Here is a 22,076-nt window from a genome sequence, read left to right as displayed (position 1 = left end):
ACACTACACAGTTCTACAGAACTCTACCTTGGTGACCCCGTATGTCGATGAACACAAGAACAGTCTGCGCTCCAAACACCCGGAGCAGTGCGACGACTGGATTACATGTGAACACATCAGGACTTTCAGCAGTTGGTTGGAAACACGTCTCAAAGGTGACAACACTGTTTGTGATGAGTTGTACTTGTTTTCCAGGGGACCATCTTTGACTGTATTGACTTACAAAGGATACGAGATAAATGGGAATACATTTTACACGATCGCCCAAGATCAAAAGAGCACCAACCAAAACAGCGGTGTCCGCTTTGATGCAGCAACCGAGAGCGGAAAGGACACATATTATGGTTACATAGTGGACATATGGGAACTTGACTACGGACCTGATTTTAAGGTCCCTTTGTTTAAGTGCAAATGGGTCAATCTGTCAGGCGGCGGGGTACAGGTAGACCCACAGTACGGAATGACAACAGTGGATCTGAAAAATCTTGGGTACACTGACGAACCGTTCGTCCTAGCCAATGATGTGGCACAGGTTATCTATGTGAAGGACATGTCTACCAAACCGAGAAAAAGAAAAGATAAGGAAGCGAATACATCATACGATGAGCCAAAGCGCCACATAGTTCTTTCAGGAAAAAGGGACATCCTGGGAGTGGACGGCAAGACAGACATGTCTGAAGATTATGAAAAGTTACATGAAATTCCTCCCTTCAATGTCAAGGCTGACCCAAGCATCCTGATAAACGATGAAGATTATCCATGGTTACGGCGCAATAAGCAAATGACACAAGCGAAGAAAAAGTGAAGACTTTCTCCCGCAACTATTATGATGATACCATGCCAACTTATTTGTAACACACGAACATGCTACCATTGTCCGTTTTGTACATGCACATGCTATGTGGGTGAAATTATGATACCATGCCAACTTTCAACTTTTTCAGAGTTCAATTGAAATGCTTTAATATCTTATGGTTTGGCCCTCGTAATACCATTATTCAAATTTTAACTATTCAAATTTGAAAACTAATGGCACTAACAGAAAGTTTATAATTTTTTCTAAAACTGATGGCACTAACAGAAAGTTTATAATTTTTCTGACCTAAAAGCAAAAAAGAATTAAAAAATGCAAAAAACAAAAGAAAATAAATAATGCAAAAAACAAAAAAAACTGGAAAAAGTAAAGCTAATCACAAACTTGTGATTCAAACAATTTTCAAAGAATTCAAATTTTAACTATTCAAATTTGAAAATTAATGGCACTAATAGAAAGTTTATAATTTTTCTAAAACTAATGTCACTAACAGAAAGTTTATAATTTTGCTCCTCGCCCCTGGCCCATGACCATTAGTCCCGGTTTGTGCCACAAACCGGGACTAATGGGTTGGTCCTCGTTGCGGGCAGAGTTTAGTCCCACATCGCCAACCGAAGGGGGCTCACACCGGTTTATAAGCCCTTCCCTCTATGCCTTGTTGAGCTCCTCTCAAAGTGAAAATAGATGCCCTAATAGAGAAAAGTTTAACCTAAATTCATAGTAAATTTCTCTGAAATTCATAGAAATTTACTATGAATTTAGGTTGAATTTTCTCTATAAGCGCATCTATTCTCATTTTTTTAGAAAGTTAATCACAAACTTGTGATTCACACAAATTTCAAAGAATTCAAATCTTAACTATTCAAATTTGAAAACTACTGGCACTAACAGAAAGTTTATAATTTTTCTAAAACTAATGGCACTAACAGAAACTTTATAATTTTGCTAACCTAAAAGCAAATAGAATTAAAAATTAAAACAAAAAACAAAAAAAATAATGCAGAAAACAAAACAAAAAAATTGGAAAAAATAGCAAAAATAAGTATTTTGTTGTAAGTAGAAACAAATTAAAATAAATAAAGCAACAAAGAAAACAAAAAAACAAAAAAAGTGTTTTCAAATTTGAAAACTAATGGCATTAACAAAAAGTTTATAATTTTTCTAAAACTAAAAGCATAAAGAATTAAAAAATAAAGAAAAAAACAAAAGAAAATAAATAAATAAAGCAACAAAAAAACAAAAAAATGCCACCTACTGGGCCACCACGGCCTGAATACGACTAGAAACCCATCCAAGGGCCAGGATTCAGGCCCGCAGGAGGCCCAATAGGCCCACAGGCATAGCAGTGACAATTAGGCCCGTAAGCCTGCAATGGAGAGAAGCTCGAGAGGGGTGCGGCAGTGGGGCTTATAAACCACTGCGCACCCCTCTCAACTAGCGAGGTGGGACTAAACTTTCGACGCCGTAGCCGCACAAGGCCTTTGGTCCCGGTTGGTGGCACCAACCGGGACTAAAGGATGCATTGGTCACGGTTTGTGGCACAAACCGTGACCAATGCCCCGTCTATATAAGCCATCCTTGTGAAATTTTTGGTTCAGTTCTTTGATCCCGCCCCGACGACGCCGCCAGGCTGCCTGTGCTCGCCGTCGCCGCCCTGAGGTCGCCGTCGCCGTCACCGCCCGCTCCTCGTCGCCGCCGCTCGCTCCTCGAGCCCGCGCCGCCCCCGAGCCCGCGCCGCCCTCGAGCCCGCGCCGCCCCGGAGCTTGCCGTCGTCCCCGAGCACTCCTCCCCGAGCTCACGCCGCCCCTCGAGCTCGCCGTCGTCCTCAAGCCCGCGCCGCCCCGAGCCCGTGCCGCCCCCGATCTCGCCTCGTCCCCGAGCCCTCCTCCCCGAGCCATCCGCCGCCCTCGCTGACGCCCTCGCCGCCGCCCTCGCCGACGCCCTCGCCGGTCAACCTCGCTGCTGTGAGCCGCCGCCGCCCCGGTTTATCATTTTTTTTCATTTTTTTGTTCGTATATATAATGTATATATGTATGTGGCTATATGTATGTATAGATGTTCATATATGTGTATTTTTTTCAGAGCATTTTTTGTTCATATATGTATTTTTTTGTTTATGTGTATTATTTTTTTTGTTCATAGCATTTTTTTGTTCATATTTTTTTCATAGCATTATTTCCATGTATATATGTATGTGGATATGTATGTATAGATGGATAGCATTTTTTTCCATGTATGCATGTCATTGTCGATATACCCACTCCCCGTTAACTTCGACAGGAGGGGGGTCGATATAACCCTCCCCGATAACTTCGACATGAGGGAGGGTCGATATACCCCCTCCCTGATAACTTCGAGATGAGGGGGGTAGAGAACTAGTTTAGGGGGTCGAGGGTTGAGAACTAGTTTAGGGGGTCAAGGGTCGAGAACGTCGGACATTCATGAGAGAGGCGAGGAAGAAGGGGAAGAAGAGGGAGAAGAAGAGGAGAGGAAGAAGAGGAAGTCTTCTCCTCTATTCTTTCTTCTCTTCTTTTTTCTTCTTCTTCCTATATGTATTAGTTTTTTTTATTTAGGTTGTTAATTAGTAGATATTAATTTTGTTCATATATGTATGGATGCATGTGATATGTATGTATGTATCGGGTATGTCGTTGTCGATATACCCCCTACCCGATAACTTCGACATGAGGGGGTCGAGAGGGGGTCTAGGGTCGCCGAGGGGTCGAGGGTCGTCGAACATGAGAGAAAGAAGAGGATTAAAAAAGAAGAGGAAGAAGAAAAAAAGAGGAGAAGAAAGAATAGAGGAGTTCTTCTCCTCTATTCTTTCTTCTCCTCTATTCTTTCTTCTCCTCTCTTTTTTCTTCTTTTTCCTCTTTTTTTATCGGGAACGAGGGTCGTCGAGGGTCGCCGAGCGGTAGAGGAAACCCTAAATGGCAAGTATCGTCGGTGTGAGATACCTGTGGCCGTCGGTGTCAGACAGTACATCCACGTCCCACAAGTGACGCGGGCTTCGACGCCCACGTCACTTGTGGGACGTGGATGTAGTGTCCGACACCGACGGCCACATGTATCTCACACCCACGATACTTGCTATTTAGGGTTTCCTCTACCGCTCGGTGACCCTTGTTCCCGATAAAAAAAAGAGGAGAAGAAGAAAAAAAGAGGAGAAGAAAGAATAGAGGAGTTCTTACTCCTCTATTCTTTCTTCTCCTCTTTTTTTTCTTCTTCCTCTTCTTTTTTTATCCTTGAAGCGTTGTCGAGGCCACCCCAAACCCTAGAGAAGCAGCGTCGAGGCCACTAATTAATATTAGTTCTACGTTTGCCACTAATATATCCATCTGTCATGTTTGAATAATAATTTCCATGTTGTCAATATTTGTAGAAACTATGGACACCGCCCGAGACGAAGTACAAGAAGAGTTGTTGGGGGACATAATCGCATGAGGAAGTGATGCCGTCTGCTCGTTGTTTCTCAACGACACCGATGGTCTGGAAGCAGCTGGCTATGATTATGATGGCTCCGGTGACCTAATGTCGGTGCAAGAAGGAGACCGTGAGGACAGCTCCGGTGACCCAATGCCGGTGCAAGAAGGAGACCATGATGATGTCTCTGGTGACCGAACCGAGTCCGGCCAGGTATATATATTAGTTAAGCTTCTGCTGACTAGCTAATTGATGCATTCATTGTTTTGGTATGTACACATATTAATTAAGTCTTTGTTCTTTTTTCTAGCCCTCCGGATCGAGCACAACTTCGGTAAAGAGACGAGGCCCGAAGAAAAAGTTGAGCTCGGATGAAAAGTTTGAGATCATAGCAATCGCGCCCGACGGCCAACCGATTGAACCCCTCCGGACAAAGAGCGCATTTGTTGCTCAGTGCGGGGTTTTGGTTAGGGACAAGATCCCGATCAGCATCCAGCAATGGTTAAAGCCGGCTACAGAAGACCCTGAGGTGTCTTATGTCAATGATATGCAGAAAAATGATCTTTGGACTGAGCTGAAGTCAAATTTCACCCTACCGCCAGAGGATGATCCAGAGAAGCCAGTTAAAGAGCAATTAATCAAGTCTTTTGCTCTTAAGAGGATGGCAGAACTATTCAGGAGGTGGAAGAAAGAGCTGAATAAGTTTGTCGAAAATAAAGAGACACCAGAATTCAAGGGCAGATATGAGAAGATCAGAGATCACTGGCCCGCATTTGTGGCCCACAAGACATCGGAAAAGAGTAAGAAGATGTCGGCGACAAACAAGCAAAATGCTGCGAAGAAGAAGCATCACCATCGCACGGGGTCAGGTGGCTACCTCGTAGCCCGGCCTAAGTGGGCCAAGACTGAGAATGATCTGGTTGATAAAGGGATCGAACCAGAGACAATTAACTGGCCAGACCGTTGCCGGACTTGGTTCTTCGGGGCTGGCGGAACCTTGGACCCTGTAACAGGGAAGTGCATTTGGACGAACGATCAAATGGACATACCAGTCAGGAAGCTTCAGCAGTATATCGAAGCAGCGCAGCAAGGGACGTTCTTTCCAGACAGAGAGAACGACGAGCTCACAATGGCCCTCGGGAATCCTGAGCACCCTGGACGGACACGAGGCACGCCAGGCTCCATTCCGTGGAAGGTTGGGTTTCCGGACGCAGGCGGTTACAAATCCCAGGAGAGGAGGAAAAAATTGCAGCAGACCCAAATGCAGGCGCTGCAAGCAAGGGTACAAGCGATAGAGGAACGAGAAGCAAATCGCAGCAAACGTACTGCCGAAGCTTCCCCCGAAGCTACCCCGCCATCTCAGCGGAGAAGCAGCGTGGCTTCCACCGAGCTGCTTCAGCCGGAGCATGCCTTGACGGCTCCTGCCAGCTATCCCGTGGATGCTATCACGGAGTCTCAAAATTGCCACCTTATGACGCAATGGATGAATTTGAAGGTCAAGGCGGCTGTTGGCTCTGTTTATCCTACTGAACCCGGCGCAACTTTTCACTGCCGGCCGATTCCAGAAGGATATGCTAGGGTGATGGTGGATGAAATAACGGAGGGATTTGAGGACCTCCAGCTTGACCACCCTACCGGTGAAGGGGAGACTAGGCTGGGGTCTGCTCTGAAGACTCCATGCCTATGGCGGAAGGAGCTCATCAACCTTCCGAACTGGACGCCTCCGCCTCCTCCTCCTCCTCCGGCAAGTCAGGGCACTCCGCCTCCTCCACCGCCTCCTCCTCCGGCGAGTCAGGGCACTCCGCCTCCTCCACCGCCTCCTCCTCCGGCGAGTGACGATCAGGGCACTCGACCGGCTCCTTCTCCGGCGCGTGGCGGCACTCCGCCTCCTTCTCCGCCTGCGCCGACGCGCCCGAGCAGCCAGCCTCCTCCTTCTCCGCCTCGTCAGCAAGGGCGGAAGAGACCTGCCGCCGCTCCGGCTGCTCCGGCGCGTCGTAGTCCTTCTCCTCCGCCTCGTAAGCAAGTAAAGAAGACAACCGCTCCGTCTGCTCTGCCGGCGTCTAGCAGTACAGCCAGAGGCGGGAGGAAATACAGATTCGGTCCTTCTCTGAAGACTCCAGAGAAGTTACCATACGAGAGGACCCCGGAGGAGAACGCCGAGATCGCACGAGAAGAAGTGAGGAACTACTTTGAAGGGGTGAAAGCAAAGAAACATCCACCTCCGGAGGAGAAGGTAGATCCGGTGAAAGCGAAGCGCACTCTGGCTGCCCTGACAAAACCACCCAAGTCTCCGCCGAAAGGAAACTATGAGCGCATTATTGGAAAGGAATTTGCCGAAGCGGAGCGGTCGGGAAGTACTGTCAGTGATCAAAGGCTGAAAGAACGACGAGCTGGGAAACAAATTGCCCAGCTCGGCGAACAAGCGAAGCAATCGTGCCCCCCGCTCAAGGTGCCTAGCGACAACGTCGCTAATGATCCGAGGATGGTGCCCGGTTATAGCAATCTTGGCGATTACCTGCCCGACGATGTACATTATGATTTCATGGAGGTGCAGATACAAAGATACGAGTACGGGAAGCCTCTCGTCAAAGATGAAAGATCTCTATCAACGATGATGCGAAGATTGCATGATTGGTACTTGAAAATCTGCAGAGACTCTGGGGGAGGAGTACTTTGTATGTGAAAGTTAAAAAGGAGCATGACCTCGTTGGAATTGAACTGTTGCCTGTTCCATTTGAGGAGTTCTTTCAGTTTTTCAATCAATTGGCCCTCGATAAAACAACGGTCACCTGCTACTGTCTGTAAGTAGTACTACTTCTGTCATTAAGTCTCTCTATATAGCTCAGCTCTTTCATTGCATGTATTTATAATCATCCTCACTATATTATGCAGATTGAAGATCGCCGAATTGAAGAAAAGACAAGTCGGTGATATTGGGTTCATTAACACATATCTCATAGATGCAACTCAGGTTAAATTTCATGCCGCAGATACCGAGGCCAACTTGCTACGATCGTTGGTAATAAATGAAAACAAAGATATAATACTCTTTCCTTACAACTTCAAGTGAGTGTTACTGTCTTGTGCGTATTCGGTTTCCCTTATATATTAGTCAAGGTTATAGTAATGTAATTGATGAGTTATGCATGCGTGTGCAGTTACCACTATATTCTCCTAGAGATTAAGCTTGAGCAGGGACTAGTAACCGTCTTAGACTCAAGACGAAAAGATCCCCAGGACTATGCGGACATGACTCAAATGCTCGAGAAGTAAGTTAAATCGATCATTATCCACCATATCAGCAACTTTGTTCATTTCCTGATATATCAAGTAATTGTTTTCTTTGTCTGGCAGGGTTTGGAAAAAATTCTCCAAAAAAGCTCCAGGACTCCCGAAGAAGCTGCAATTTAGACACCCGAAAGTAAGTACTATAGTAGCATGTTCCGCGCATCTCCTATTGATTCAAGCGCTAGTTTCATCAATACCATTTGGCATTCTTGCTTATCAGTTTGATTGACCTCTATTTCTTGTAAAGTGGTTGTGGCAGGAACAAGGGAATGATTTCTGTGGATACTACGTTTGCGAGTCCATCCGCCACACGACCTGTGAGCGGGGCTACACTGACGAACAATATGAAGTACGTAAATAACAACATTCACAATTTTATTTTATTACCATCATTTGTGTTGAGTTTCATTCATTCATATATATATGTATTGACCCCCTTCTTCAAATTAGATGTTTCGGAAGCGGGATGTACTCCTAGCACCAGCTCGCACGCGAGCAATTCAAGAGGAATTGGCGGCATTCTTTCTTGACCACGTGATCGCTGAAGACGGAGAATACTATGTGGACCATGAGTCCGTATGATTATATTTGTAAGAGATAATTATTGTATATATGTAGCCGGTAGTGTCGGATAGATATACGAGAACTTGTTGTTCGACCAATCTCTCAGAGAAGGAGAGGTGGTCGATATCACTTCTCTCTGTATGCATATATGTTCATGACGATCTTCTATTTCCTTCGTTTGCTTACTAGCTAGCTAGCGTGTCTAGTCCTCTCTATACGTATGTATAGTACGTAGCGTCGACCAAGCACGGTAAGAGAGGACACTTCTCTCTATTAATTATAGCTAGCTAACACAATATATGAAACACCTAAATTAACCCCCCAAAACCCCCAACCCCCCCCCCCCTTCAAAAAAAAACAAAAACCCCAGCCACAAAAATGCTGACGCGTGGATGCCTATTGGTCCCGGTTGGTGCCACCAACCAGGACCAAAGGGTCTCCTGCCTGAGACCCACGCACAGGCCACATGGAGGCCCATCTGTCCCGGTTCTGGATTGAACCGGGACTAAAGGAACAGGGCATTAGTACCGACCCTTTAGTCCCGGTTCAGGAACCGGGACAACAGGCCCTTTTTCTACCAGTGTGCCCATATACACAGAGCCATGCAATGGGACGTTTCTTCCAAATGAGATACGGCAACTCTCAAATCTTCCTCCGTGAAGCCAGGCGTGTTCATCACAGCACTACGCAGCACACCTTGACGCACCTTACCAATCAGAGTACAACGAATGGGATCTGCCCTTAATGATGATGGGACGATCTGCACAACATATAAACAGTATAATCAGAACAACTGAGCATGTATATGTATCAAAGATTAAAATCGCGGGAGAAACGATTTCGTGGCGGCCTCTCCTAGCAGCTATAGCGGCCGCCATAGCGGGCAATCGCGGCGAATAGCAAAAAAAATCTGATGGGAGAGATGATTTCCGAAGGGTTTTGCTCATTGTTGAGCCATTTATAAGGAGTTGTGGAGGATTTCGCGGCAGCAGCCATAGCGTTGCGGCGAGGCTCCTGGGCAGCTATAGCGCAGCTATCGCGGCAATTTTGCGGGCTATTTTAATCTATGATGTGTACAGCCAGCCATGCTATGGCACAATTACAACCTGAACTCCTTTCTTCTGAATATATAAGATACACATGCCATGTGGATAAATTTGTAGGCACTAGTCAGGGCGGGAATAAAAGCAATGCAACAGATGCTTGGAGGGCACACAAACCTTTGTGATGTGAGCGGGCCTCCTAGTGTTCATCACATCACTACGCACCACATCTCGACGCACCTTACCCATCAAAGTACCATGAATGGGATCTGCCCTTAGTGATGATGGGACGACCTGAACAACATAAACAGTATAATCAGAGCATGTGTACAGCCAGCCATGCTATAGCACAATTACATCCAGAATTCTCCCGCAAAAAAAAACAGAATTCCTTTCTTCTTAGATGAATATACAAGATACTCGTGCCATGTGTATATGTATTTGCGGATAAAGAAAAGAGGACTAGTCCGTCCAAGAATAAAAGAAATACAATAAATAGCTTCGCGGGCACACATACCTCTTTGATGTGAGAGAGCTTCCTCTTGTTCTCCTTTGATTCACACCTCTTCTCTAATGTTGGGCAGTCGTGAATGGATAGATGTTCAAGCTTGGTCAGTTGTTGTATGCTGTCCGGCAAAGACCTGATACCCTTGCAGTTCCAGAGCTCAAATCTCTTGAGAGAGGGAAGTTCACCTAACCACTCCGGTAGTGTCATGCTTGCACACCCACGCAGAGTTAGTTGCTCCAGAGATGTCAGCTCAACCAACCATCTCGGCAGTTCTGCCTGGGACAAGAATTTGAGGCACAGTTCTGTGAGGAAAGAGAGGTTGTGGATGATGTGAGGTGAGGTGGTCAGATCACTGCAACCGGTAATAGTTAACCAACGAAGGGCGGGGAGGTGGTGAAGCAACCTCCATTGATGCATGGGCACCTTGCTTTCAGCAACATTCAGGCAAGTTAATGGAGAAGATGAGGAAGTACCGCTGTGTGAAGAGCTCTCTCCACATGATGATAGCATAGTATCACAATCTTTTATGTACAAATACATAGCTCTAGGCAGACACGATTTTATCCTCAGCTTGGCATACTGCTCTATGGTCAACCTTTGAAGCTTAGGGAACATGAGCTCATTTGAACCTTCCTTGCCACTGTAATGTGTCGTGGTCCACTGTTCCAAGCCGTCCATACGGTGGAGACCCAGGTATTCTAAGTTTCGTAGTAGACCAAGTGGTGGTAGCTTCTTGCACCTAGGAAAATCATATAGATTTATCTCCAAAAGATTAGGGAGATACCGCGTAATATCCATAAACCAACCAGGTAAGCTGACACTCCTGTAACCAACTATAGTCAATTTCTGTACACTGCTTGGTGGCACTAGTTTTTCCAACACATCCATCCACAAACCTCTGAGCAGCTGAAGTCCATTCAAATCTTAACACTTCAATATTTCGTTTATCTATCAGTTCTATACTCTGCCTCTTCGGAAGACTTCACATTTTCAAGTCTATCTATCATCAGGTCATCAGTATTTGTATGTTGGAGCAGGCTGATATAGCTGCAACATTTATCACTTGAAGCATGCACCACAAATTGTGGCAACGAGGCAAAATTCAACCGAGAGAGCATGGATGATGTAACCTCTTTATCCACAATTAGAACCTTCAGACTAACCATCCGATACATACTATCGGGAAGCTTCTCTAGGTTGCAGCAGCATGAGAGGTCCAATGTATGAAGCTTCCTGAGGTTGCTAATGCTTTCTGGTATAGTAGAAAGATTACTATTGCATGACAAGTCCAGATGCTCTAGATTGGAAAGGGTGGTGACAGAGTGAAGCAAGTTGCCCACTTGATCATCTGGTACGCCCCAAGAATTAATGCACCCCATAAGATTTAGATACCTGAGATTGATTAGATTGCCAATGGTATCAGATAAACTCAAGTGAAGTTTGGTATAATAGCGATCTGATAAATCCAGATGCACCAACTGATTCAGCTCCGCGAATGATTTTGGAAATTCACAAATGCCAGCACAACCTGCTAAATCAAGATGCATCAGACCTTTCATATCACCAATTGACTCCGGCAGTGCTGAGATATGAGAGTCTCTAAGGTTGAGGTAAGTTAATTCTGAGAGCTCGGTGATACAATTGGGAATCATTTTATCTCGTATCCGTGGAGCACGAAGATACCTCAGCTGCTTCAGTTGGCCAATACAATCAGGTAACTTCTGAATAAGGCATTCACTTAAATCCAAGACATGGATGCACTTAGCCGGTGAAAATGCACCACCATGAAGCTCTATTTCGTGGCAGGCCCGAAAATGCAGCGCCCTTATATTTTCAAGATAACTCGGGGACAACTGCAATGGCTTGCTACAATCTGTGATCAATGCATAGTGGCAACTGTTTCCCCCAGGACTGCCCTTATCATTAACTTGATCTGCCAAGATCGCCCTTGCAAGATCGTGCACTAGGTCATGCATCGTGAATAGTGTAACATATTTGTCCCGCTGTCCTCTCTGCATAGAAAACACCTATTTGTGTCAGAATTTTGAATTTACTTCATTGTATAGTATATCCATATTTTATAAACTAAAAGCACCATACGAAGGAAAAAAGAGGAATAGGCTAAAAATTCCTACAGAAAAGCAAAATATATGACCAGCAAACTATTATTTTAGCTAATGACCAACTATCAGTAGATCTTCATAATTGTACACCGTGATTTTATTACCATGCAACCTTTCAAATATTTCGGTCAATTATATCCGAAAAATCTAAGGAATCATATCGTCAACTGAAAACAGCCTTGTGTGACGGCAGCACTACTTTCCGCCTACATTGCCCCTACGCCCATAGACATAATCAACAAAAAAATTTGTTTATTTGCACACTTCTCTTTAGCATTTGATGCACACTGTGATCCAAGCGGTACTCAGATTGTTGCAACCATGAGGCATGTGATGAATAAGAATGTTGAATCTTCTATTATGTTTGGCACAAAATTACTGTTAGTGGGTACAGCACTGTAGCCTCATACATTTGTGTAAAATATACACATTTGTGAATTTCCAAAAGATAGGGCAGAAAAACTACAACATGGGCATACACACTATAATATGTTACCAGAGTCGACATGAAAAAATATATCCCATGTGAGTTGGTATACATAAGATAGAAAAGAATAATAGAACCATTTAGTAACTCACCTGAGGTGCCTTTGAATATTCAAGGAAAGACATCCCCATAAGTTGACTAACATATTTCTCGCAGAGCTGCATAGGACCAAGTATCCTAGATGGTCCGGTGAATCCAAGAGCTATCCATTGGTGAATTAGATCGTACTTCTTTATCTTCTGACCTTTCCTAAAGATTGCACAATAGGAAAAGCACAACTTCAAGAATTCAGGCATGTGACTATAGCTTAACAGCAAGGATGCAAGCACTTCATGATTTCTTAATGATGGATCTTCAGAAGTAGATAAATTCCAGATATAACTGTCCCTCACTGACTGCCATTGGTCAGACGTCATGTCCCTCAACATGTACCCAAGTGATTGAGCTGCCAAAGCCATGCCCCCACACTTGATTGCAATGTCCCTTCCTATCTGCTCCAACTGTTTTTTGTCAGGTCGATTTTCAAAGGAACTTTTTTGTTTTATTATAGTCCAGCACATATCATCCGTCAAAATATCTAGCTTGAATGGCATAACAGTACTGCTAACTTTCCTTGCAATGGCTTCATCGCGTGTAGTTACTACGCTCACCTTGCTTCCCAGGTGAGGCATTAGCATAGCCTTCAATTTATCTTACTCAGATGGTTTCTCCTCCCACAGGTCATCTAAAACAACAAGGATTCTTCTACCAGCAAATAGCTCTCCAAGGCGGTTATGAAGCATCTGCTTCTCTGCTATATGGCTGGTCTTGTTTGTTAACTGTGATATTATAGAGTTGCCAATTTTCTTCAAGTTGAAGTCCTGGGAAACATATACCCACACCCGAGAATATTCATGGAACTGTGAGTCATTGAATACCAATTGTGCTAAGGTTGTCTTTCCAATGCCTCCAATCCCATATATTGGAAGAATGGCCATCTCTCCTGTGATGCTCTCAGATAAAATAGACAATATTTTCTGTTTTTCTTCAGTCCTTCCAATGATTAATGTTTGTTCCACATCTGACGATGTTTCCCTGTCAGGAACTTGCTGAACATTAATGTTAAAGCTATCTCTTGGCGTGCAACAGAAATTTTGGTGTTTATTTGTTATATTGTCCACTTCAGTTGTCAGAGTCTTCAGCCTTTTATTTTTCTTTGCAGGAATCGTCTTCAACCTTTTAGCCATTGTATTCGTGGGACCAACTGTCGGACAAGGGAGCACATCTTCCAACTACAATAACTTTCATGTATAAGTACTAGGAAGGATAAGGAAAATTATCATAATCAATTAACTCTCTGTGATGAATATGCTTTCATTATGTGGTAGACAATTTGGTGATTAAACTGCTATTCACAAAACATGCAAACCATCAGGGGAAGAGCTTTAATACAATGTCAAAACGGCACCATGGAAAAAGGCACCACATTCAAACATAAAAAAGCAACATACAAGTGTGGCAAATTGCAGCACAGAGAAAGCGCACAGATATGGAAAGATATTTGACCGGAAATGAGGCGCTGCAAACTCTACAAGTGCTTAGTAGTCCATGTATCCAAGAGATCGTTTCTTTTTTATTAACTATCCGACCAATTATTTTCTGCAAACTGTAATGCATTTCGTTCGCATTAAGTAGGCAGATTGTACCTGTCTCCTGGGAATATGTGTTTCTGTCTTATTCAGGGTATCCAGGATACCTGCTACAGTGGGTCTACTGTCTCTTTCAGAATCCACACAACATATTGCTGTGTTAATGCATATCTTCACTTGATGTAGTTCCTCTGATGGGTACTCCGATGAGTCTTGAATGATATTCTTCCAATTGGTAAGTACCTATGAAACCAAAATATACAGATAACATTGGAGATGAAGGATGTAAAACTATGATATATGATACTTGTTCAAATTTGTCCTTGACAAAAATATTCCATGCAGAATGTATTGTGTGGGGGCAAAAAGTTTTGCTATATGTTTCTTTATCCTTCGGTCCTCTTATTAACTCATTTATTGGACGACCATGACTCATAGAGTATAGACACCAGGCATTTCATCATGTGGTAGTTTGTTATATGAACTTGAGTGCCAAACTCTATGCTTATTCTTACCTCCTGCATAAATTGTGTGACGTCGTCCATTTCTAAGAAACTTGAGTAACCACTAAGCCCTGTTATTATCTCCATGATTACAACACCTAAACTAAAGACATCATTCTTAATCGAGATGAAGCCTTTCTTTATGAATTCTGGTGGCATGTACTTCCTGTGATATATAAAGAACACAGTCAGGTGTAAATACCATTTATTTGATCACAAAAGAAAGAAAAATACAAAATGAGGAGTCCCACGAGCACTTACTGGGTTCCTATAATTCTTTCTGTGACATGAGTGTGTGATCGATTGAAGAGCCTTGACAATCCAAAATCCGCCAATTTAGGCACCATGGAACTGTCTAGTAATATATTGGCAGGCTTCAGATCAAGATGAAAAATTGGTGGTTCACACCCGTGAAGGAAATTTAAACCTTCACAAATCCCTTTTATAATACTGTAACGTGTGCTCCAGTTAGGTGCAAAAGATTGTTCTACAGAAGTTGGTAAAGATAATGTTAACAAATGAGAATTTAAGAATTCGGTTTTGCTTAAGCATAGAAAATAATGACCATACTGAAGTGAAGTTCCATTGTACCATTAAGATGTTTGTCTAGGCTTCCACCCTGTAAGTACTCAAAGCAGAGAACTCTATACATATGTTTACACAAAACTTTCTCACCATTGTGTTCAACATATTTATACTGTGCTTCATAACAATAACCACGCAACCGTACAATATTTGGATGCTCAACCCTCAAAAGGTTACCGACTTCGCTGTTAAATTGTGTGTCATCGAGTACTTGCTGCGGATCATTATGAAGCAACTTCACAGCAATCACTTCACCATTGTAGACTCCCTGCTTGACATAAGTACCATAGATAATTATTATTTTTTATATTTGTGTGGTTTGTTGTTAGTGCTGGTACATTTGTTGAAACACAAAATATCTAGTCATAAGCCATACCTTGTAAACGTCTCCATACTCACCCCTTCCAATTATCGAGTCCGGTGAGAATCCATTTGTAATCTTTTCTAAAATATGTAAACGTATATTCATTGCTGCAGTCATGTCATTCATCCAGCTTGGCCCTTCTGCACATACAGAAAAAAGAACTGTGAAAAAAACTATCAAGTATCTTAGCTCTAAGAAATAGTTTAACACGTCATGGTCCTTGCATTATCTGACCCTCAGAGCCATATGTAATATCAAGTACTTGGGGAACCAAATCTGAAACCTCAACCAGGAACCAGCTCGCCGGCGACGAGCCAAAAGCGAGGCTCCCACCTGTATACAACCGTAGCTGGATAGTAGTAGATCGAGTAGCCTTCCTGCTAAGGACCTCTTGTATGTCTTGTATGTACGCAGATCTGAACTCCCTTAGCTAGCCTGTGCAATGCGAAATTGGTTTCTTATCTAGTTTTTTTTTGAGACATTGGTTTCTTATCTAGTACTCCCTTAAATTATTCTAGGGGATTCCTTTAAATTATTTATTCGAAAAAAATAAAGAAAATTTATTTGGGCCTTAAATGTCATAAACTGAAAACGTTTCCTTAAATGTTCGATGATATAATATACCTTGAGCAGCCATTCTGGTGTAGCAGCAGATCTATTTATTTTTTATATATGGACTCCTATTAGCCCACTCTAGAAACCTTAAATGGTAATAAAATCCACCCTTTGTCGAAAAAGAAACCAAATGATAACGGACATTCGGAATTGCTGGAACGCCACAATACAGATGTTGCAGTTTTAGGATGTGTCACCCCCACCTAATACAGGTTGGTGTATGACAGGTCAAGTCCATCCTGTTGCCATGTGGACTGAGTAGTAGGTGTGTGCGTGTGTGTGTGTGGTGCTTATCTACCCAACCCTCTGGTCTGTACTAATCCATCGAATGAAAAAGAGATGAACTGAGCTCAGCTCCTTCGTCCTCCTTCGGTCAACCCCGTACTCGCTCGCGAGTTCTCTTGTGATTCTCTAGCTGCTGCTAGGGACATCAGATAGGAGATAAGAAATGAGAGGGAGCATAGATCCCGAACCTGCTGCCTGAGTGGGGATCGATGGAGCGGATGCAGATGCAGCGGCCAAATCCCCTCCAACTTCAAGTGTATGCGGGGCTTGGCGCCCCCGCCGCAGCGTCCCACCGCCTTGAGACGCGCCTTGACTTCTTCCCCTTCCCCCGCGCGACGGCGCCTCCACCACCAGGGGATCTCTCTTCACTCTTCAGCTATGCCGCACCATGGCCAGGAACAAGAATGTGCCATGCGCGGTCTCTCTACTGCTACTGCTGCTGGGAACGACGCTTTCAGGGTAAGAGCATTACTAGTAGAGCCCTCAAACCCTAAAAATAACCGATTTTTTTACAGTTTTCGCAAAAAAACGCTATAGACTAGAATCTCTAAGACAACTAGACGAGACGGGTAGCTTTTTTCTTTTTCTTTTTTCCTTTTGATTTTGACAGGAACGAGACGAGTCGTTCTTGGTTTCACTTTCACATGGGGGCAGCAGGCGTCTTCCCGTCTCGTTACGTCCCCTCCTTGTCTCACAAAGCAGTTTCATACGCCCCCCATATATATCTCAAATTGAATTTTCAGATAAAGGCTTCTCAACTTTGCTTTTATGTCCTACGCGTTTTTTTTGCAGGTTCTACACGTTGATTTCATTGCCCTTCTCTTACATTTTTCCTTGAAAAGAAGGTCAATCCCTGACACATCTGCATCTAAGCGATGCATACAATCATTTTAACCATTTTATTAATTATTTATAAAGACCTTATAAAGAAATACCTCAATATGTTTGAAGTTGTCATCTTCGCAATATTTGTCGTTACTCCTATCCACTTGATGAAGGGATGTAGATAGTCCGAGCCGAATACCTAGACCTCTTTCCTAGGCCTAACATCTATAGCAGGAGGCCCCAACCAAGCCGCATACCGTTCTGGGGCACACACCGGTCCGACGCACACTCGTAGGTCATCGCCGCCGTCTTTCACTGATCCATCTATCTTCAGAGCAGGTACTGATGCATCGACATTGTCAGGCCTGCCATCAACGCTGGCACGACACTAGACAACACCACCTCCCTACGCGCGTACATCGTTATGCATCTGTCGCCGAGACCCCGTTGTGCCACGCCGCCGAGACTCCGCCTCGCCGACTTCCGCCACCGTGGCTGCCGCCGCCTCCCGGGCCTGGTGCCTTGCACAGCAGGCACGCCATGCCATGGCCTCGTCGGACGAGGCCCATGGTGCCTCCCGTCGCATTCTCCGGCGTCCCGTATGGCGCAACAGTCCGGATGGATCCATCATCGATCTGACGTCGGCGACACCGTTCGGGTTCCGGTCTCCGACTAGGAAGAGTAGGGCATGGGAGACGGCGGGGCCTTCAGTCCCGTGAGCCAGCTCGTGTCCCATGCTCTACCCTACCTTTCCGGCGACCGGCCCAACACTCTGAGGAGTGCAGGCGGCCGCTGGACATGGCCAGGGCGGAGCCGGACGAGCGGGGAGCAGAACCGGACGAGCTCCGCGTAGATTAGGTTTCACATTGCATATAATAATATGGATTTAAGGTTTCTAATTTAAGGTATCCGGATGTGGAATCTGTTTTTTGAGGGGTGACCGGTCACTGTCCGCGGACGCGCTCGGGCACGTCCACGAGCGTTTGAGGGGTTGAATTTGTCAAGTCCGGTTGTAGATGCTCTAACATGCGTGTCCAATCTGACGTTGTGTGATTGTAATGATGACAATGGTTCTTAATTAATATACACCCCCTTTACAAAAAGGCAATGTAGTAGCATGAATCCTTTGAGTCCATATAACTAGTGAAGGGTGGATACAGATCTAAGTTCATATTAGTCTTTCTAAACGGTTACACACGCAAAAGTTGAACATAGTTTTCTTACCGACAGAATCTACTCTCAAATATCCGCAGAACTTTATGCAAGTCATGAGCCTCTATGTTTCCCTTGTCATGTCACCCTAGATGGATTTCACTCATGCTCCAGCACAGTAACTACACAACATAGACAATCGGCAACTTCACCTCATCCACCACCCTACTTGCCACTGCCTTCTCGAAGAACTCGTCAGTGATCTCATCACCGGATTCCATGCTGAGCCTAGTGCTCTGCACAATGAGCATGTCTTGGCACCGCATATAGGGTGGATCCTTGTCTTGTGCCAGCAATGTAAATGTGATATAAATCTTGGAATATGGTGCCATAGTCCCGTTATTTGGCCGTGCACTGTACTTCATTTTATTGGTTCTGATGTTGAATGCAACGAACTCGTTTGTCTTGTTGATTAGCTGCATACAACATGATATGTCCCTGTTTAGCTCAAATGGGAAGCGTAGCTCGAGGGCAGGATCGAGCTCAAGATCTTTGGAATCAGAAGTTTCCTGCAATGAGAATAAATAGATCATGGTATCAAATCTCAGATTTGAAAATATTTTGGGCACCACTGAAATAACTGAAAAATTGGAGATTCCAGTTCGGCCAAATGACAAAGAAATTCACATAACTTCGAGTGATCTCTGAATTGTGGAAATATGACCAATGTTAATTTGTATTCGTATGAATTTGGCTCAGATACACATGCCACAGAATGACAGAAATGTTTAGGATCCACCAAATTACTTAAACTCCCAAAGTTTTGATTCAGTTTCATTTGAAAAGATAACCTGAATCTTACCTGGCATGGAAGTGATATATTCTTCATGTCAGCATCTAGTTTATTCAGCTCATCGACGACGTCCATTATACTAGGCCTTTTTACGGGATCGGCCTCCACACATCTCACTGCGAGTTCAATACATCTCTGCACTGCTAGGATGTCAATTGAGTAAGTATTTTCCTGCATTGGCATCCCTTGAAGCCTTTTCTTCCAGTTCTCATGTACCTGCGGTATATATATAAAGATTCATAAGCGCACGCATTCTTGGATAGTGTGAAGATACCAGAAAAAACATAACATTTGCTCAAAATATAGTACAAAGGCTTACAAGCTCGATAAACTGTTGGGGAGAAGACATCTCACAACAATTGTTGTAGCCCTGAGCTCCAGCCATTACTTGTAAAATTATGACACCAACACTGAACACATCATACTTCTTTGTGATTCTGCGCTTGTCAATGAATTCTGGTGGCATGTACCCTCTGCATGGTATTGACACATACAGTAAAGGCAATGCAAGCACAACATATTGCTATTGAATGAAGAGAAATGGATCAGACATGCTCAATCAACTTACAGTGTTCCTTTTAGAGTTTGAGTTATATGGGTTTTGGATGAAGCTAAGAGTCTTGACATGCCGAAATCTGCAATCCTGGGCATCATGTTTTTATCCAACAGTATATTATCCGGTTTCAAATCCAGATGATAAATATAATCACTCCGCGCATTATGAAGATGATTTAGACCCTCACAAATTCCCTTAATGATTTTGTATCGAGTGGGCCAATCAAGACCACAGGATTCATCTGCGCAAGAGGTAAAGACAGGCATTATACTCGGACTGTCAGACATAAACATATTGAATTAAAAGTATTAGAAATACCATCATACCAGAAATATACTTAGCAAGGCTTCCACCCTCCATATATTCAAAGCAGAGAAGTCGGTCTATTATTTTAGCGAAAACAAGTTCTCCGTTCATCTCAACATGTCTATGTCGTATTTCATAGCAGTAGCCAATTAAGCGTACGATGTTCGGATGCTTGACCTTCATAAGATTACGGAACTCATTTGTAAATTCCTTGTCATCAATCCCTTGCATGTTGTAAAGCTTCTTAATGGCAATTTCTTCACCATTGTGCACTCCCTGTTATTTAAAACCCGGTGTTAAAATGGAGCACTCGGTCATAGCAAGTGATAACTACTATCCGGAAATCACGTCGTACCTTGTAAACTTCCCCATATGCACCACAGCCAATTTTTTGATCGTCAGAGAAACTTTTGGTAATCTGTTCTATCAACTGGAACGTGAGATCCATATCAATCTCCTAGGAATGTACGAGTACTAAGTACAGCTTCAGATGTTCGTCTCCCTGAAAAACACAAAATTCCTCACAGACACAACACAACAACATAATGCATTTTCTGAAAACCGGACTCAACACTGAATCCTCGAGTGCATGCATGAGTCAGACAAGTGAACTGCTAGTAAATTTCTGTAAAATGCACTTCCATAACTGAACAAAATAAAATGAAGTGGAATTATTAAGTAAGAGTTGCAGCTATTCAACTTAGTTGGAGATAGCGCAAATGGAAGAGCTCACAAAAGTTAAGAAGAGCGGTTTGATCTGATTAATAAGCAGAGCAAGTTGAATTGACTCAACCTCGATCTGATCGATAAGCATAGCAAGTTGAATTGACTCAACCATGCGTGTTGCAGCAGCAAGCAACTCAGCGCTGGAGGCAGCAGAGCTGAGAGCAGAGTGTAGGTGATTTGTTTGGCTACGCGATAATAAGTTTGGTTCTACTAACAAATAGTTTTTTCTTTTCTTTTCTAAAAACCAAATTTGCTTGGAACCTGTTTAATATACTACATATTTGAGACCTGCCTCACAAAAAACTGTTATGCTGGTGTTGACAATTCCTTTTTCTGCACTACATAAGCAAAAGAATCCCCCTGCAGGCTTCAGAATCAGACAGAAAAAAGGGTGACTGAGATCTAACAAGTTGAGAGGAAGAGCTATGAACTTGTTGTATGCAAAATGGTAACTGAGAGGGGATCAATTGAAAATTTGGCATTCTGATAACTAGGGCATAAGTGCATAAGTGATTTGTTTGGCTACGCGATTAGTTTGGTTCTAGTACTGATGAGTAATTTTATACTGCTTAAAAAGAAAAATCTTGAGACCTGCTTAATATACCTTATTTGAAACCTGCCTCACAAAAATCTGCTATGCTGACCCTTTTTCTTGCGCTACATAGGCAGCAACAAAAAAAACCTTCAGAATCAGACAAATTTCTCTCAAAAAAAGAAGAAAAAAACAGAGTGGGTGGGAACTAACAAGTGGAGACGAAGAGCTATGAACATGTTAATATGCAAAAAGGCAACTAAGAAGAGATGGGCCGAAACTGAGAACTAACAAGTGGAGTAGTTTGCGTTTGATTTTTATGAGTTGGAGACAAATGAAAGAGTAGAAGAAATTGGTAATGCAAGAGTTGGTTGGGGCAGTTGAGCTCACCTGGACCTGGAGGCTACTCCCCCAGCAGGAGCGGCGGCGGCAGGGGACGCACGGCGATGGTCGGAAACGAGTGGTTTGCTCTCGGCGAGGAACCTTACCCACCAGCGCGTAAGAGGAGGGACTGAGGGAGGAAGGGGGTGGATCTTGGGCTGGGCAGTGTGCACTCTTGCTACTCTGTTTCTACTCAGCTGCTGTACGCCATCGAGAAAAAAGGTTTCCCCCGTTTTAGATTATAAAGCAACGCTTCAACCGATACAAGCAGCTTGCTGGAGCCGCAGCACAAACAAACCAAAAAAGAGGAGAGAAAGAAAAAAAAACAAATGCCAACACCGGCAGTTCAACTAAGTAAAGATGGTCGACACCCGCTGCACCCTCCGGAGAAGTACCACCGCCCGCCAAGCACTCCGAAGCCTCACGTACCAAGCAACATCTTCAGGAAGAAATGCGACGACGACGCCGCTGCTGTCCGGACAAATCCTAGGGTTTCCCCCGGTACACAGATGGCA

The 22,076-nt window shown here is 43.9% G+C and overlaps 1 protein-coding gene and 1 pseudogene across 3 annotated transcripts; both read right to left on the bottom strand.

Annotated features, from left to right (window-relative positions):
* Positions 1 to 8,460: 8,460 nt before the first annotated feature.
* On the bottom strand, positions 8,461 to 16,866 carry LOC123084849 (putative disease resistance protein RGA3; annotated as a pseudogene).
* A 1,242-nt stretch (positions 16,867 to 18,108) lies between these two features.
* On the bottom strand, positions 18,109 to 21,797 carry LOC123084850 (putative receptor-like protein kinase At4g00960). 3 transcript variants are annotated; one of them, XM_044506376.1, is made up of 8 exons: positions 21,571 to 21,797; positions 21,253 to 21,305; positions 20,278 to 20,424; positions 19,943 to 20,198; positions 19,629 to 19,857; positions 19,380 to 19,533; positions 19,070 to 19,276; positions 18,109 to 18,776 (listed from the first exon to the last, which is right to left on the bottom strand). In XM_044506376.1, exons 3-8 carry the CDS (start codon positions 20,368 to 20,370, stop codon positions 18,390 to 18,392), a joined length of 1,326 nt encoding a protein of 441 aa, XP_044362311.1. In that variant the 5' UTR covers positions 20,371 to 20,424; positions 21,253 to 21,305; positions 21,571 to 21,797; the 3' UTR covers positions 18,109 to 18,389. The 3 variants fall into 3 exon arrangements, with proteins under 3 accessions (XP_044362311.1, XP_044362312.1, XP_044362313.1); XM_044506377.1 differs by having other exon boundaries at positions 20,278 to 21,305; XM_044506378.1 differs by lacking the exon at positions 21,253 to 21,305 and having other exon boundaries at positions 21,571 to 21,788.
* Between the last annotated feature and the right edge of the window lie 279 nt (positions 21,798 to 22,076).

The sequence above is a fragment of the Triticum aestivum genome, chromosome 4A, assembly GCF_018294505.1.
Source record: "Triticum aestivum cultivar Chinese Spring chromosome 4A, IWGSC CS RefSeq v2.1, whole genome shotgun sequence".
NCBI lineage: Eukaryota > Viridiplantae > Streptophyta > Magnoliopsida > Poales > Poaceae > Triticum > Triticum aestivum.
The sequence above is the reverse complement of the archived record's forward strand: the minus strand, read 5'-3'. Positions and strand labels throughout refer to the sequence as shown.

Bases quoted from the DNA above. Each gene is read 5' to 3' on its own strand.
- LOC123084850 (XM_044506377.1), bottom strand. From the start codon at position 20,370: ATGGATCTCACGTTCCAGTTGATAGAACAGATTACCAAAAGTTTCTCT. The intron at 20,199-20,277 runs GTACGACGTGAT...TTTAAATAACAG, and splicing joins CATATGGGGAAGTTTACAAG to GGAGTGCACAATGGTGAAGA. The intron at 19,534-19,628 runs GTAAGTTGATTG...AATACCATGCAG, and splicing joins CAAACTCTAAAAGGAACACT to AGGGTACATGCCACCAGAAT.